The sequence below is a fragment of the Nothoprocta perdicaria genome, unplaced genomic scaffold (genome assembly GCF_003342845.1).
Source record: "Nothoprocta perdicaria isolate Ctin4 unplaced genomic scaffold, notPer1 scaffold_238, whole genome shotgun sequence".
NCBI classification, from domain to species: Eukaryota; Metazoa; Chordata; class Aves; order Tinamiformes; family Tinamidae; genus Nothoprocta; species Nothoprocta perdicaria.
In genome coordinates, this window is record NW_020455464.1 from 593,512 (window position 1) to 609,998 (window position 16,487).

Here is a 16,487-nt window from a genome sequence, read left to right on the forward strand (position 1 = left end):
TGTGGGGCAAGGAGCTGCTGAGAGGCGGCCTCTGAAGCTCTCCCATTGCTCAGGCTGGTCTTGGAGCAAGAGCTGAGGTGTCCCTGGAGGTATTGGGGACMGGAGGCCCTGCCGATGCCGCTCCTGTGTGAAGTGTCCAGGAGCAGCCAGGAGGACACGGCTGCTCTGTGGGGACCAAGGCAATCTGACAGGATGCGGCAGAGGAGCACAGCGCCCCGTGAGGGCCTTCCTGCTGCCCAGGGGAGTTTGTACTGGAACACGATGCTCCAACGGCTCTGCTGGGGCCAACTGCCTCGGGCTGCCCCTTCCACCTCACTGCGGGCAGGAGGGCAGCACTGAACCCACTACGGGAAAAGCCACCCCGGATTAGTGATAACTGCTTGGGCCTAGTAATAACAACAGCTTAATTAACAAAAGGTGTTTAACACATCAATAAGTGATGGTTGCGATCTGTTCCTCTGCGACTCAATAACCTCTCAGAAGTTCTTGTTACAGCTACCCTTTCCTCCCCCCAAAAAGCGGCAATAAATAGGTTGTCATCTACAAGAATTTCAGCCCAGCTGCCAAAGCTTCGTTGTTCAGGAAATACAGTCGCTCCCAATTCCTCCCCAAAGCATGGGCCTACATGATCCCATTTCCTGCCTTCCAGTGTGGTACCGGATACGCTTCCACAGCCAAAGCTGCATCTGATTTGCCGTTAAAAACAATTTTTTTTTTCAATTTCTCCTCTTTCTGACACGTCCCACCCTTGCACCCATACAGGGCAGGGAAGATGTGCGCGCGTTAGCCGCGCCAAGGCCGCTTGGGAGCCGCTCGGCGAAGGCGCGCGGCGGGCGCGCCGCCATGCAGCCGTTAACGGCCGTTGCCCCGGGCGCGCGCGCGCGCGCGCCATGGCCGCTCTCGCCGCCCGCCTCCCTGCGCGTGGCGCGCGCGGGGCGGGGCGCAGCCGCCGCCGCCGCCCGCCCCGGTGTTGTTGTCTCCTCACGGCGGCGGGCGGCTCTCGCGAGAGCGGCCTTGGCGCCGTGACCTCCATGTGAGAGCGGCGGCGCCTGGTAAACACTCCCCGCGGCGATGGCTCCCGCCGGCGCCTCTTAGAGCGGCACCGTTAGCGGCGCTGCCCGCCGCGCTGCCCGCCCCTGCCTCGCCTCGCCCGGCGCTGTCCCCGGCGCGGCGCCCTCGGCGGAGCGGCCAGGGGGCGGCCCGCGGCTCCCGCGCCTCTCCGAGCGGGCTCGGCGGCGGCCCGGCGGGCGGGAAGGCGGCGGCTGCCGCCTGTTCCGCGGGATTTAAGAACCCTGCCCCACTGAGGCGAACAAAGAGCGGGAGAAGCGCCCGGCCCCCTCCCCTTCTCGCTCGCGCTCGGCGCTCGGGAGAGGAGCCGCTTCCCTCCCGCCGCCGCCTCCCTCGCCGCGTGCGTGGCTGCCCGCGCGCGGCGCGCGCCATGTGGATCCAGGTGCGCACCATCGACGGCACGGAGACGCAGACCATCGACGACCTGAGCCGCCTCACCAAGATCGAGTGCCTGCGCGAGAAGATCCAGGAGAGCTTCCGCGTGAGCCCCGACCGCCAGCGCCTCTTCTACCGGGGCAAGCAGGTGAGGCGGAGACGCCCCTACCTGCCCGGCGGGCGCAGCGGGGCCGCCCTTTGTGCGCGGCGCCCCGCGCGCTCCCGCTTTTGTCTTCGCGCTGTCCCGGGGGAGCGGCGGGGGCGGGCGGCGCCCCCCTTTGTGTTTTTGTTTTCCCACCTGGGCCGGGGGTGGCTCCTCCCCGCGCCGCGCCGCTCCCGAGTGACAGGGAGGCAGCGCGGGGAGCCCGGAGCCGCGGGGCCCGCACGTGTGTGTGGGGGGGGGGGGCGCGGGAGGGCGGCGCGGGGCGGAATGTCCCGTCGGTCGCGGCCGTTGCGGGCGCCCCTCCCGCGCCGCGGGACTAACGGTCCGCGGGCACCGGCCGCTGCCAGCGCCGCCCACCCGCCGCGCGCGGGAGGGAGGGGGCCCTGCCCGGCGGCGCCACGTGACCGCGGGGGCGGGGCGGGCGCGCGGAGCCCCCGCCGGTGCCCGCGGGGGGGTCGGCGCGGTGCCCCCGGGGCTGCCCCGCGCTCCCCACGAGCGGCCGTGGCGCGGGGCGGAGCTGGCGCCCTGCTGCCCGCTCGCTCCCCGCGGTGCCGGAGACCCGCGGTCTGCGGGCGGGGGATCCGCGTGCTGGTTCTTGTCGCGCGCGCGGACGCGGAGGGCTGCTCCCGCGCGAGCACGTGTGCGTGAGGCGGCGCGGCGCGGGCGGGCCGCGCTCCCCCGAGGCCGAGCGGCCGTCCCGGGTTGTGTAAGGGCAGCAGCGGGCGGCCTTGCCCTGCGCTGCGCGGGTAGCGCAGTAACGTGCCCCGGGGGACGCCGCGCGAGTGAGCAGAGCTCGGGCGCTCCCTACCTAGCTGGTGTAGTTCGCAGGGCGGAGGGGATGGTGTTCCATAAAGCCAGGGTAATGCTTTTTCATAGGCTCGCTGATCCTGGAACTATTTATGCCTGTTTTCTGTTGTAACTGTTTCGAAGCTTCCCTGATGATGCTTGGGTTGTTTGTTGTGATGCCGTGGTGCTGTTGAGTAGAGAAAAGGTCAGAAGGAAGGATCTTTCACTTCCAGGAAAGATCACTTCCACACAAGTGAGCTGGATGGAGAGAGTTGGCACAGGGGAACACAAACAGCTGCAGCTCTCCCAGGGATGTGATTAAAAACAAATGAATAAAGAGGACCCTTGAAAACTGTGAGGAAATAAAGATTCATAAAGAACATAGGGGGAAAAATGGGAAGACTGCTCCGTTTAGTGATGAAAACCCCAACTAGTCTGTGTGTTCTTCACTGTTCTCAGTCCGGCAATCAATGTGATTAAATCTGTGTGATTTGGTAGTACGACTGTGACTGTACTGCTGGGCACCACTGGTACTCCTGCTGTCTGGGAGTTTGTGGAGATGCTTTGACCTAGCAGGTGATGGGTACAGGCAGGCTGACTGGCTAAGTGCCTTTCTTATCAAAAAAGGGGGATGTGTAAGGCCATTGGGGTAAAAAAGCTGCAGTTTATGGGTTRTGATAAATGTGAGAGCAGCTTAAGCTAAGATTTCAGGCTGAACATCTTTGAGTCGGGCCAAGACAGYGCACAACCAGTTAATGTAGTTCACCTAGAATATGGTTGTTTCTGCTGTTGAAGTTTCAAACTCTGATGCAGAACCTGAAATATGCAATAATTTGTGCTCCTGTTTGGAGTTAGAACAGCTTGCAAYTGCTGATAAAGCACCTGGTATTGAGGTCAGTGTAGTGCTCTGTGTTGCTAGTCTTTTCTAGCTGCCACATGAAGCCGCGACGTGAAGGAGCAGGTTTGTGGTAGGCTGTCACCCCCGCTGCTAGGAGGACTTGGTGCAGAAGCGGCGCTGAAGAGAGAGCACGATGGTCCCTCTGTAGCCTGTACCATTTGGGCGGTGAGAGTACGTGGCTTTCCCTGAGGATCTGTTTCTTTGCAAACCTAGCAGCTTGTGTAACTCCACAAGTCAAATCATTATGTATAGATTGCTATAGATTTTGTAGATTTTTTTTTTTCTGAGGATTGGATATAGCAGTGTGTGCGCGAGTCTTTACTGTGGTGTTTTAAGCTAGCCTGCGTTTAGCCAGAGAAATACAGAGCACAGAAATGTGTGCTGTTGTAGTGAAATGTGCCTTGCTTTCTTTATTGGGGGAGAAAAAAAAGATTATCAACTGGAGGGAGTTTCTTGGAGGAACACAAATATTTCTCTATGCCGGAGTAAATAATGTCGTATGCTTACTGCACTCTAGAACATTAACTGGGAATGGTACATCATTATAGGTACATCATTATGTGTTAACTTAGTAAACTGATAAGATACTGTATTGTGGGGAGACAAAAGTAAAACAAACCAGACTGGCTTTGATAGAATTCTACTAACTGGAAAACGTGTAGCACTTCCTAATGAGAATAGTTGAATTCTTGGTATTCATTAACGGAAGCGAAGGAAATCTTAAGGGTAGATGAATTCTAGGCATCTTGATCTAACAGAGCAGACTGTCTAAGTTCCTTACTCTCCAATGCTGGAAAGTATAAGCCGTAAAAATRTATTACGATTTCAGTTTTAAAAGCTGTCACAGAAACTAAGGTTATGCATACGACCATGTGCATACTTATTTTAACTTCTCTTGCATAGAACTAAATCCTCACGCTGCTGTACTTGAGCAGCCTGAGCCTATAAGTGGTAACTATAAAARCCCTTAAAGCAGTGTGTATTGTTTATACAACATGAAAACAAAAACAAAACAAGTCTTGTTTTGGCCTCTTTCATCCTTTCTCATGTCCTTGGAGTTTAAATTTGGTGAGAGTTTACATGGCTTTTTTTTTTTTTATTAAATGATCATCTCATTTTGTTTTCCTTAGCATTTACCAGAGGAATGGAAAAGAGTATTGCAGCTCAAACGTTTCTTTTGAGTGTGATATGAGGCAGTGATAAAAATYAATCTTAAGTTGTCTGTAAGGTGGGTTTTTTTTTTTGATGGAGAAAAAAGACATTTCAAATCTGTTTTGTGGAAGATTGAGGCCAGCAGGTGGAAGTGGTAATACTGAGGTTTAGTTGCTTCGTGTCAGAAATTGAAGCAAGGCAGCAAGTCTCATTTATTCCATTAGAAGAAGTTAATCTGAGCTCTAGTGCAAGTTCACTGAAGAGTTTGTCAGGCCCATACTGTAATATCCAAGTGTTTAGGTTTTGCTTCTATAGATTTAAGTGAAAAGCTTGAAGGTAGGAGAAATGGAGGGGCTTAAGTTTTATTTCAGAGCATCCTTGTGGTAAAGCGKCTTCAGTGAAACACATGGCTATGAATCTGACAGTAAGGCATGTCTTTACCTACAGCCTTTTTCCTGTACAAATCCTCTTCAGCTTCTGCTGTCTTGGCCCCAGCATGTGAGTAGGGGATAGACTGTTGTTAATTGAAGCTTCCAGACTTCAGGCCTATAAACTGCGTATTCCAAAACTTTTTAAATATTTAGAGCTTGGTTGGATCTCCTGAAAGATAGAAAAGAATTATTTGTGGAGGTTTGCTTCAAAGACTGGGAGTACCAAGCCTATTCATAAAACAGTTGAGTCTCTTAAACGCAGTCTTTTCCCAGCTTTATTTTGTTAGAAAACTATAAACAGTTTTGGCGGAAACTGTCCAAAACCCATCTGCTTGAGGCAGAATCTGAGTGTGAGAAATCTTCAACTGAAGCAGCTGAAGTTTCATGTCTTAGAGAAATAATTTCCAACTGTCTTAGAAAGGAAGTGATTAGTATTTTTTGATGAAGCTGGAAGCGTCACTGTAGTTGGATAAAAGAACGGAATCCAGAGTCTTTAGGGCAGATAAAACCACATCCCAAAGTTCTGGAAACATTTATGATGTGTACGCAAGATAGACTTGTTAGTAAGTTTGATAGTTTTGTTAGAAAGGCTGTAAGTTTACAAAATATATAGGTGTATATAATTAAAGGTTTACATAATTTCAAAAGTGTTTACTCATTTTTGTCTACACTTTCACTGCAGAATTACTAATGAAAATTAACTGTCTTTGGTACATGTTACTCAAAATACCTAAATAAACTGTGGGAAAATCTTCAGTATGTGTGAAAGCAGTTTCTTTACCTTAGTTTGTAGATATGGCTTCAATATTAGGAAACTGAGGAAACAGAATCAATACATCTTGTGGGAAGTGACAGACTGCCTTGAGRGTATGTTTTGTGGTCTGTATGTTTATTTATCTAAAGTAGGTATGATAGTATTTGTGGTTTTCTTAATTTAATTTGGAAGCCGTTGCAAATTGCAGGCTTCCAAGAAAAATTTAAATGCGGAACAAACCTGATGTGTGCTGCAGACTGACAGTTGGATTATGAGAAATGCATGACAGTGATGTCATCATATGATATATCATATGATGTCATCATATATTAATATATCATTTATATCGGCGGAACTGTCTTGAGACGATTCTGTTCTTTAAAAGCTGTTAATTAGATCTCCATCCTAATCATTTRACTATTAATTATGCTAAAATAACTGCCATCACATACTTGGTTCTTCCTGGTGTGTTTTTTTTAGACTTTTTGTCTTATATTAAGAAGGGTCAGATAATAACTAGTTCTTGATTGCAGGTATCGTTAGAAGCTGCAAATAGTCACTTGCTCTCTCTGACTCCACAGTTGCTGAGCTTCAGTTGCCTGTGCTGTAGGAGTCCATTCCATCATACAGGAGGTACTCTATAATCTTTTAATCCACTTAAACTAGTCTTTCYATGCAGCTTTCTGTGTTGGCATACAGTGTTGTTATAAGTGTCARGTAAGACTCAATATGAGTCAGAAGACGCCTTAAACTTTTCTCCTTYTTCCTGCCTGACAAACAAGAGACAGCTTAGACTGCTGAAGGACTTGCTTCCCTATCTTTTCCTTCCATCTAGAGATTAAAGGGCAAATGTTTCTTTAATGGTAAGGTGTCATGTCATGATAAAACTTCTGCATCTTACTGAGTAGTAAAGGGAGATATACTCTCCAGAAGAACAAATTTCACATTGAAAAGTGTTACTTGGAAGAGTTGTGGCTTTGAATCTTGTAGAGCATCTGTCATTGCTTGAGACTGAGGATGACTGCCTTCATCTTGATACTCTGCTTATGTCAAGGAATCATTTCTTGCAATTCCTGGTTTTCAGCCATTTCCATGTTGGCACTAATCCTGTGCACCAGAAGCTTTTTTTGGAGTATAAYTGGTCCAAATAGAAAGCTAAAAGGTTTTAGTACCACCTGTGCCCAACACAAACAATTCTGTAATGTAGAAAGCACTGCTTTGTTAGAGTGTGGCCTTAAACTTAGGCTTCTCTGCTTATCGTGAATCCTGGAACTTCTGGAAAGTATGTATTATTAAAGCAAGTTTGCTGTATTGATTAAATACCAAGATGAGTAACGAACATTTGATAATGTTGTCTGTGCTTGAGTAGATTTGTAGTTCATGACTGTCAGTGACAGAATGCTGTCACTTTCTAGGTTATATAGCTTTGTGTAACTCTAAAACAACTTGCCAGATATTCCCTTTGTGTACAGAGTTGAACAAGGACAGTGTATTTGCACAACTTACGTTCTAGTCTAACTGATTGTTTGAACAGAACACTTCTATATCTCTAGAAAAGACTTTCTGAAATATTGGAGGCTTTATGTTCTTCCTTGGTAGGGGTTTCTTTTGCCTTAAACATTGCAGTGAGTTCACTGGAAGTTCTCTAGAACCCAGGTACCTTTCTGGACTATGATCTRTTGAGAGTAGGACATCCGATATCTTTTGATTCCATGACTACTTTTTAAAATTGGTTCAAGGGCAGATGATTAACAGCAGTTGTGTGCTGTACACAAGCACTCAAAAGAGCACTGGTTCTGATTTGAGAGCTAGCTCATGTTCATTTGTTGGTGTGATTTGTTGCTTGTCACATCTTYAAGTATGCCTACAGTCTGCTTTGAAATGTGAACTTGGGAAGAGTGGCAGAACTGAGTCTGATTTGGGTCATATTTTCCACATGGTAGTTTTCTTCACAAAATYACGGAATGGTTGAGGCTAGAAGGAGTCTCTGGAGATAATTTAGTGCAACCCTGTACAAGTGGGGTCGCCTAGAACACGTTGCACAGGGTCGTGTCCAGGTGGATTTTGTGTATCTTCAGAGAGAGAGGCTCTTCAACCTTTCTAAGCAACTTGTTTGTTTTCACTATATTTTTTAAAATGTTATGATTTGTGTTCTATTCTTGAGGGATATGGATTCAGATCTGTGCGATCTTCCTTGTGCAGCTGTTCCATCTATTGATGCATCTGTTCTGAAAAAAAAAGTATTAATGGAAAGTAAGCAAGACAGAGCAATGATTTGTCTGTTTGTTTTTATTTGTTGAGTAAATTCTCCCCCCTGAAATGAGAGAATGATCTGTCATCCTAAACTATGTACTTTTAAGAACCTACTGAGTCCAAGTTACCTAAAAAGTGGATGCTCCCAGAGAGCATCTCTAGGCATACGAAGGTGTTGAGCAGTAGTCAGCATGGATTCACTGAGGGGAAGTCATCTCTGACGAACCTTATAGCCTTCTATGATGGGGTGGCTGGCCTTCTGAACGAGGGGAGAGCGTGGATGTTATCTACCTTGAATTCAGCAGGGCTTTCGACACCGTCTCTCATGATATTCTCATATGGAAGCTCCGTGGGAGTGCACCTGCACCCCGTGGGGGTGAGGGTGGATCAAGAACTGGCTGGATGGCAGAGCTCAGAGGGTGGTGATATATGGGACCAAGTCCAGTTGGAGGCCTGTGGCCAGTGATGTCGCCCAGTGGTCAAKACTAGGTCCGATGCTGTTCAACTTGTTCATCAGTGACCTGGAYGAGGGCACAGAGGGCACCCTGAGCAAGTYTGCRGWTGATCCCAAGCTGGGTGGAGTGGCCGACACTCCGGAGGGCTGYGCTGCCATCCAGAGGGACCTGGACAGGCTGGAGAGTTGGRCAGAGAGGAACCTCMTGAGATTCAACAAGGACAAGTGCAAGGTCCTGCCCCTGGGCAGSAATAACCCCAGGCCCCAGCACAGATTAGGGSCTGACCTGCTGGAGAGCAGCTCCACAGAGAGGGACCTGGGAGTCCTGGTGGACACCAAGTTAGCCATGRGGCAGCAGTGCCCTCGTGGSCAAGAAGGCCAAKGGGCTCCTGGCTGCATSAGGAGGATGTTGGCAGCAGGGGCAGGGAGGGGATCCTGCCCCTCTGCTCAGCTCTGGGGAGGCCRMACCTGGAGCAYTGGGGGCAGYTCTGGGCTCCCCAGGACAAGAGGGACGTGGAGCTTCTAGAGAGGGTCCAGTGGAGAGCGACAAAGATGATTAAGGGACTGSAGCATCTCTCGTATCAGGAGAGAYTGAGTTGCACTGAGAGGGGATCTGATTAACATGTATAAGTTCATGAAGGGAGAATGTAGGGAGGAAGGGGCCAAGCTCTTCTCAGTGGTGGCCAGTGACAGGACAAGGGATAATGGGTGTAAGTTGCAACACAGGCAGTTCCATCTCCATGTGACGAGGAACTTCTTTSCTGTGAGGGTGCCAGAGCCCTGGCACAGGCTGCCCAGGGAGGCTGTGGAGTCTCCTGCTCTGGAGATCTTCCAAACCTGCCTGGATGCMRCCYTGTGCCACGTGCTCTAGGTGTGCCTGCTTGAGCGGGAAGGTTGGACTAGATGACCTCTAGAGGTCCCTTCCAACCTTGAACATTCTGTGGTTCTGTGATTATTTTTGTGAACATACAAGCAGTTTTGGAATTTTTAATGAAGCTGTCTAAATTGAAGTGCTTTTAGTGGCAAGTAAAAATCATGAGTTTGTAAAATTACAGTCTCCTTGTATTCTGCACTCATTGAGCTTATTTTGGAATAAAAGATGAAACAATCAAAATCATTGAAGAAAGGCAACCTGCAATTTGGTATTTCCCACCCCTGTGAGATTAAGATTAGCCATGAGGTTATATCTTTGACTATTTCACATTCATGAAACCAAACCTTTATCATAATTAATTGTTGTAAGAATATATGCAGGAGAGAGTCTCTTTGACTACAGTGCATACACCTAAACCTGTCTAAATATGGAGTCCATCCGCAGTTTAAAATGTGACCCCGATAGAGGTGAGATAGAGAGATGTTAAACCTGTGCAATCTGTGCCTAAAGATATTGGGCTGGGGTTTTTGCTGCTTTAATTTTTGTGTTATAATGGTTTGTCTGAGTGGAGTTGCCTTCTGCAAGCTGAGGAATACTCTTCCAAACCATCAAAAATTGCTGATATGTTACTTTCAAAAATGTCACTAGTAGAGGTAGAACTGTCCTGTGAACAAATACAAAAGGAGATAGGAAGTTATTACAGAATGATTGAAAGACAAATTTTTTTTTTTTTTTAATGAAGCAGCCTGAATATGACCTGGAACATCTGCTGTTGTATTAGGGATTCTTGAGGACAGCATGGACGTTCAGGAGCTACAAAGACTTTTGGACAGCACATCCTAAAACATTCCAAATTATGAATAAATGGTTGATTTCTTTACGTAGTCAGTTATGAAATCTCCTTTTGTTTAATATATTATCTCTGTAGGAGATGAGAGGAAATRCTATTCAAAGAAATGTTACCCCATTTCTTTGGGAAATAATTCCAGAAWGTAGTTCCTTTAAGAACTTGACATGATGCCTGCAGATTCTGGATGTGGTTAATATAAGTTTAAGTAAAATCTAGAAGCCTAAAGCATTCCCTTCAGGTACTTCATTAATCAAGATCTAGGCTACGGTTTTCAGTGTATAGTAAAAAATATTGTTCAGATTCTTTTGCTATTTTGAATTTTTAAGTAGAACTGAGCAGCCTTTGTCAGCTGCAGAAGTCCATGAGTTACATGTGTAATGTAGTCTATCAGAGGCTATTGAGTAAAAATCAAAATCAGCTTTTAAGTATGCGGTAGAGGCAACAGCTCAAGTTAGCCAGAGCAACTGGTTGGATACGTGTTTGAATCTTAGCCTTATGTGACCCAACCTCCAGTCCAAGGCAATTTCCTTTTTGGGGAAAGGATGACTTTTAGTCCTATCAAAGTCTGACAATTTTGTTGATTTGTAAGGGATGCCAGCCCAGAGTCTTTTCTAAATGATGGGTTTATCTTCTTCAGTGTTGTTAAACTTGGAAGCAGTCTTGAAGTGTTAGGGGGGAGAAAAAAAAGTCATGGTTGTAGACAAAATGGCCAGTTGTSATTTGGCCAGTGTGTTAAGACACTTGTGTAAAGATGCTTGAAGTGACTCTGTAACAGAAGAAACCTTCCTTGACAGTGTTCAAAAGGGAACTCTCTGTACGATGTGCTCTATATTTCAAATGTCTTGGAAGTGTTAACTTCTGGGAACATTACATGAAAGTCACRATTCCATCAGCCCTCTTTAATGGAGAAAGAACAAGATTTGTGCATGAGTCTTGAAGCTGAGAACAGTAGAAATTCTAGACCACTTAACTTCCTTTCCCTAAGTACACAGCAGGAGATTCTGAATTCCTCTGGTTTGGTCAGACTAACTTACCCCATGGGTAAATCCTGTTTAAAAAAAAAAAGTTTATTGAATAGTAACTCTGAACTTGTTTTACATATTTTTTGTTGAAGAAACTTGTTTCAGGAACCATATTATGCCAGTGTAGAGTAAAGATTGACATCATTTTACTTCTGTATTTCTTTAATTAAAAATCTAAAAAGCTCTATTGTATTCCTTATAGAATCTCTCATCTTTATTGATAGCTTTAGGAACTGCTGTGGTTTTGGGAAAAGAAAACTTTAATTAAAGTTCTTGATTATCAGGTCTAATGACTAGGTTAATGTGACTCAGGAATTTCTCCTCTTGGATTGCACTGTAAGATAAAAGCAGTAGGTAATTTATTCTTGGGAATAGGTAATGTATTCTTAGGTGTTCTTCTGCAATGATAGCGTGCTTTCTTGTTAGTTTTCAGTACAGACTGTATAACCCATAATAAAATGAACTGTGCTGGGACTTGTAGGCAAATTAATGTGATAATAATTAGTGAACTACTTGTCAGTCCTTTTTTGGAAGTAACGCAGTATTACTTTACTGCACTTTACATGGTTCTTCATGTTCATGTAAGTGAACCCTCCTACACACTTTACCCTCCTAAGCCATTTATGGCCTGATGTGCAAGACAGATCTTCTAACAGTGGTAGCCAGTAGGTGCCAATTCCAGGAGTGCATTGCTACAGCTACCCTTTTCTCGTGTGAGCACAGTGTATTACCATAGGTGTTCGTAATAACTTGATGTAGAAGTACTTTGAAAGTCAGYCTATGCAAAACTGAAACTAGACGTGTATACTTGGAAGGATGTACTCTAATTCTGTGCTTATGATTTAGGAGATTTAGTGTATTGAAAGAGTTAGTTTTGGTTTATACTGGAAATCCAGCTCTTCTTTGTTCACACTTTGTTTGAAATACACCTAGAAAGTTGCCAGTCATTAAAAGGAAGAAAAAAATGGGAAAGAAGTCTGCTTATATGGAAGCAAGTACTTATTCTTGCTTGGGTACATCACTGACTTGTGTGAGATAAAGATTTACGTGACAGCTTTTGTTCATAATTTATGTTTATATACTTGTGAATGACAAAGATCCTTATAAACACTTAGTTCATAATAAGAACATCTTATGTAACGTGTTTTGTTTTATTTGTTTTACTCGGTACACTGACCAGGCAAACATGTTCTCGGGAAATCTTCTCTGTATCTTTGAACAAAGTTCATCCCATTCTGCTGCATACATAGTTACATAAATAACCATCACTAGAAGTGAGCTTTCTGTGCACCTGATTGGGGGAACAGTCATTCAGCACCTGGTCCCACAAATTGCCTGACTGATTTTGATGAAAATCTCTTCYATCCTGGGTTGAATATTTAATTTGYCTGTGGAGTTATTTGGGGCTTGATTTAATCATACTTTTAGTAATGTTAGTGACATAATAAAGCAATCTTTGCTGGAAATAAGAGCTTTTTGGCAAGAAATACTGTATTACAAGGTGGATTTAAAATGCCATCTGGGTGTTGAAAGGAAAGTATCACACTTTATTTCTCCCTCCTTTCCCCAGCTTGTATTTATCTAGACATAGTGCTAGATCTTCAGTGTTCTGCATTTGACACTGCTTTATTGCAGCTCAGAAACTAATCTTACAGAACCTGGCCAACTTGGAACGAAGTAGGAGGGGAGGAAGGGGAGGGAAGGGAGTGTACCCCTGCAGGGAGGGGTACACTGTAGAGTTAGTTCTRTGTGGATGTTGCTGCTTTCTTGCTGTAATAGTCTGTATCAGCCTTACTAAGATGCCATTGTAATATTAACAAGTAATAAATCAAGTCAGTAATTGAGAAAACCTAATCTCCTGATTTGTCTCTTTCTGTTCTTGAGTACTTGACTGATTTCCAACTGCACAGAATGGTTGAGGTGGGAATGAACCTCTGGACTAGACCTTGCCCAGTCCAATCTATTTCTCATGAAGGGTTAGCTGGAGCAGGTTGCCARCAACCCAGTTTGGATGGCTCTGCAGCCTCTCTGGGSAGCCAGTTCCAGTGCTCTGTTACACTTGCAGTAAAGGAAGATTTTCCTTAAGACAGACATATTATGTTTCAGGTTGTGTATATTATCTTTTGTCCTATCACTGAGTGCAACTGGGGAAAGTTTGGCTTGGTCTTCTTTATACCTTCCATTCAGATATTATCCACTGGTAAGATTTCGCCCCTGCCAGTCTTCTCCAGGCTGAAGAGTTCCATCTGTCTCAGCCTTTCATCATAGGGGAGATGTTCCAGATGCTGCTTCAACTTTTAGCCCATTGCTGGATTTCCTTTAGTAGGTCACAGAATRGTTAAGGTTGGAAGGGACTTCACCTAATCCAACCCAAGCAAGGGACAGCCAGAGCATGTTACTCAGGACCTTGGCCAGATGGCTTCTGGATATCTCAAGCATGCAGATTCTACAACCTCTCTCACTCGCCTATTCTGGTGCTCAGTTATCCTCACAGAAAATGAGTTTTTCCTTAAGTTTGGATGGACCTTCGTGTTTTTCAGTTTGTGCCCCTCATCCTGTTGCTGGGGCCCACTCGGAACAGCCTGGCCCTGTTTTCTTCATAGCCTGCAGATATATGTATACATTTTTAAGATGCCCCCTTAGCTGCCTCCAGGCTGAACAGACACAGCTCTCCCAGCTTCTAGGAGAGACAGACGAGTTCCTTTATCTTTAGTACTGAGGAGCCCCAAACTGGATACAGCACTCCATGTTTCACCTCATCAGGGCTGAGTAGATGAGAAGCATCTTCTACCTACATCTATTGCCAAGGCTTCCTGATGCAGGAAATCTTCCTGATCCAGGATGGCAAGGGTCTTCTTGGCTGCATGGGTGCATTGCTGCCTCATGTTCAGCTTGTCCTGCAGGACCGCCAGGTCCTTCTCTGCAGAGCTGCTCTGCAGAGGTCACCCCCAGCGCATCCTGGTGCGCAGGGACTGTTCCCGTCCAGGGGCAGGACCCTGCACTTGTCCTTGTTGAGCTCCGTGRGGTTCCTCTCTGCCCAGCTCTCCAACCTGTGCAGGTCCCTCTGAAGGGCAGCACAAGCCTCAGGTGCGTCCGCCACTCCTGCAGACTTACTGAGGGTGACTCTGTGTCTTCATCTAGGTCACTGGTGAGTAGGTTGAACAAGACTAAGTGTGAAGACAGTTAGCCTCCAACTAAACTTTGCAACACTGATCACARCCCTCTGGTCTTTGCTGTTCGACAGGTTCTAGTTCACTATCTGTTCCTCTCCTGCACTTCCTCAGTTTGGCAATGATGATGACAGCATCAAAGCCTCGGTGAAGTCAAGAAAGTGTCCACTGTTCTCATCTGCCCAGCCAGGCACTCTACCAAGGAAGGTTCTTAGATTGGTTARGCAGGATTTTCCCTTCATGGCTCCATGCTGAGCTCCTGAGCACCTTATTGTCTTTCGTGTGCTTGCAAATGGTATCCAGGGTGAACTGTTCCATGTCCATGCCTCTTGTACTGTGCGTCCCTGGACAGGACCGAGCACCCCAGCTCTTAAAATGCTGAGGGTCCTGTCCTGTTGACAGTACGGTGCCTGATGCGGCCCAGGTACCATCGGCCTCCCTCACTCCCAGGACACGTTGTGGGCTTGTGGTCACATTGTTATTCCCCGGGATCTTCTCTGCAGAGCTGGCTTCCAGCAGCTCAGTTACTCAGTCTGTTGCTGTTAGTGTTTTGACTATCAGTGTTGATTGTGCTTGCAGATACACACATTGGTTATTTTAAGTCACATAGCACATGAACTTGATTTTGCCAATTACGTTTTTGTAAATCTCCACTTTGTCTCCAGGAGTGGGCACTGCTGCAAAATAGCTGACTTGGTGTAAATGTATGCCTTTGCTGATATTCTAGGAACTCATTTTTGCTCCTACTATAAACAGATAGTCTTTCCCTGAATGCACTGCCAGACACCACATCCTGCCCCATCTGAAACGTGCTTGCAGCAGTTTTATCTCTGTTGCTGTGCTTCCAGACCTAAACATGACATCACTAGCCACAAAATAGTCTGTGGTCATGAAACATTCCTGCAAGAAGATTGATGCTAAAAAAAAAAAAAAAAAAAAAAAAAAAAAGCCCACCCCCTTGGGCAGAGAACAGAACACCAGCTCACTGCAAACTGGTGCTGTAAATTAAGCAGTGTTGCAGCCGTCGGCTCAGCCTGCTGAGCATGAGGTTAGTGTTAGTCGAGCTGGGTGGCTGCGAAGGAGTCCCGCGTGCTGGGGCTGCAGGGGAAGGCTCCTTCCTAGCCCAGGCCAGGCTTATATAAGCACGTCTGGCTTCCACTTATTGCTAAACACTGCTATTCCTGGAGAGATCACCCAGCTTCTTTCCAGTCTTCCTTCTCTTCCCTCTCCAGAAAAAAAAGAACAGATTCAGTATTGGATTGAGGAAATGACTTACTGTGCAGTCACAACTGGCAAATGTATCGCGCTGACTGAACGCAGGGTGTTTTTAGCTGACTGCTAGCACTGCTGGGGCAACTTCTGCTGGGAATTCTCTGTGAGCCACAGCTGGTAGCCAGAAGTCTGACCGCTACCCCCTGCAGTGGGGGTATTTTAGGATAATTAAGTATCTTCTCCCACCTAAGTATTACATTTACTGTATCACAACTGTATCAACTAGATGTATTGTGTATTTATAAAGAAACATGGCTTAAGTCCTCTTAAGTCATAGTAGTGCTTTTAAGGATGCCCTTGATTCTGACAACTGAAGACCCGCCTAAATTTTCTTTTCATTTAACCTTCAGAGGAGAATAGCTTTTAGTTATGATGAACAAGCATTTACAAGGAAAAGTGATGCAGTGATAAGTCACTTGAATGAGTAAGCAGTGATTGGCTTTGGGGGGGCTTCAGTTGAGCTGGTTTGTAGCAATTCTGTATAATTGCATTGAAAAAAAGTGAAAAATACTRCATAACCGCATTAGCTCAGCTGTAACATGACTGTGTAAGCAAGAAAGAAAATAAAGACGTACAAACAAGTTTCTAAGTATTTTCATAAGTAATTTTATGGTACGAAGGAGCTAGTCTGATTGAAATTCTGGTCTTGTATGTATAACCATTTGCCAGGAAAACTCCCCTAAGAAACCTTGTGGCTTGGGTTTTCATGGATAGAGAAGAAATGCCAGCTAATTTGCTCTTGAAACCATTCTGCATTAATGCAGTGCCTRCCAAATGGGCAATAGGAAAATTACGTTTTCAGATGTCAGGCGTGTTTATACCTCTGACTGTTCCCCTTTGGTCCTGTTATAATTTCTTGATTTCTGTGGTGCCAGGACTATTACTTACTTACAGAGTTCTACAGGTAGAAGGATTTGCATACATTTGACCATTAGATTCTGAACAATGCATAGGAAATTCAAAAA

The 16,487-nt window shown here is 46.0% G+C and overlaps 1 protein-coding gene across 5 annotated transcripts in view; it reads left to right on the forward strand.

Moving 5' to 3' along the window:
• Window positions 1-1,250: 1,250 nt before the first annotated feature.
• Window positions 1,251-16,487, forward strand: part of UHRF2 (ubiquitin like with PHD and ring finger domains 2) — an 82,744-nt gene continuing 67,507 nt past the window's right edge. For all 5 annotated transcript variants that reach the window (XM_026039685.1, XM_026039687.1, XM_026039686.1 and 2 more), the window contains exon 1: window positions 1,251-1,591. In XM_026039685.1, coding sequence (XP_025895470.1) covers window positions 1,439-1,591 — 153 coding nt within the window. In that variant the 5' untranslated portion in view covers window positions 1,251-1,438. The remainder of the gene's footprint in view (window positions 1,592-16,487) is intronic.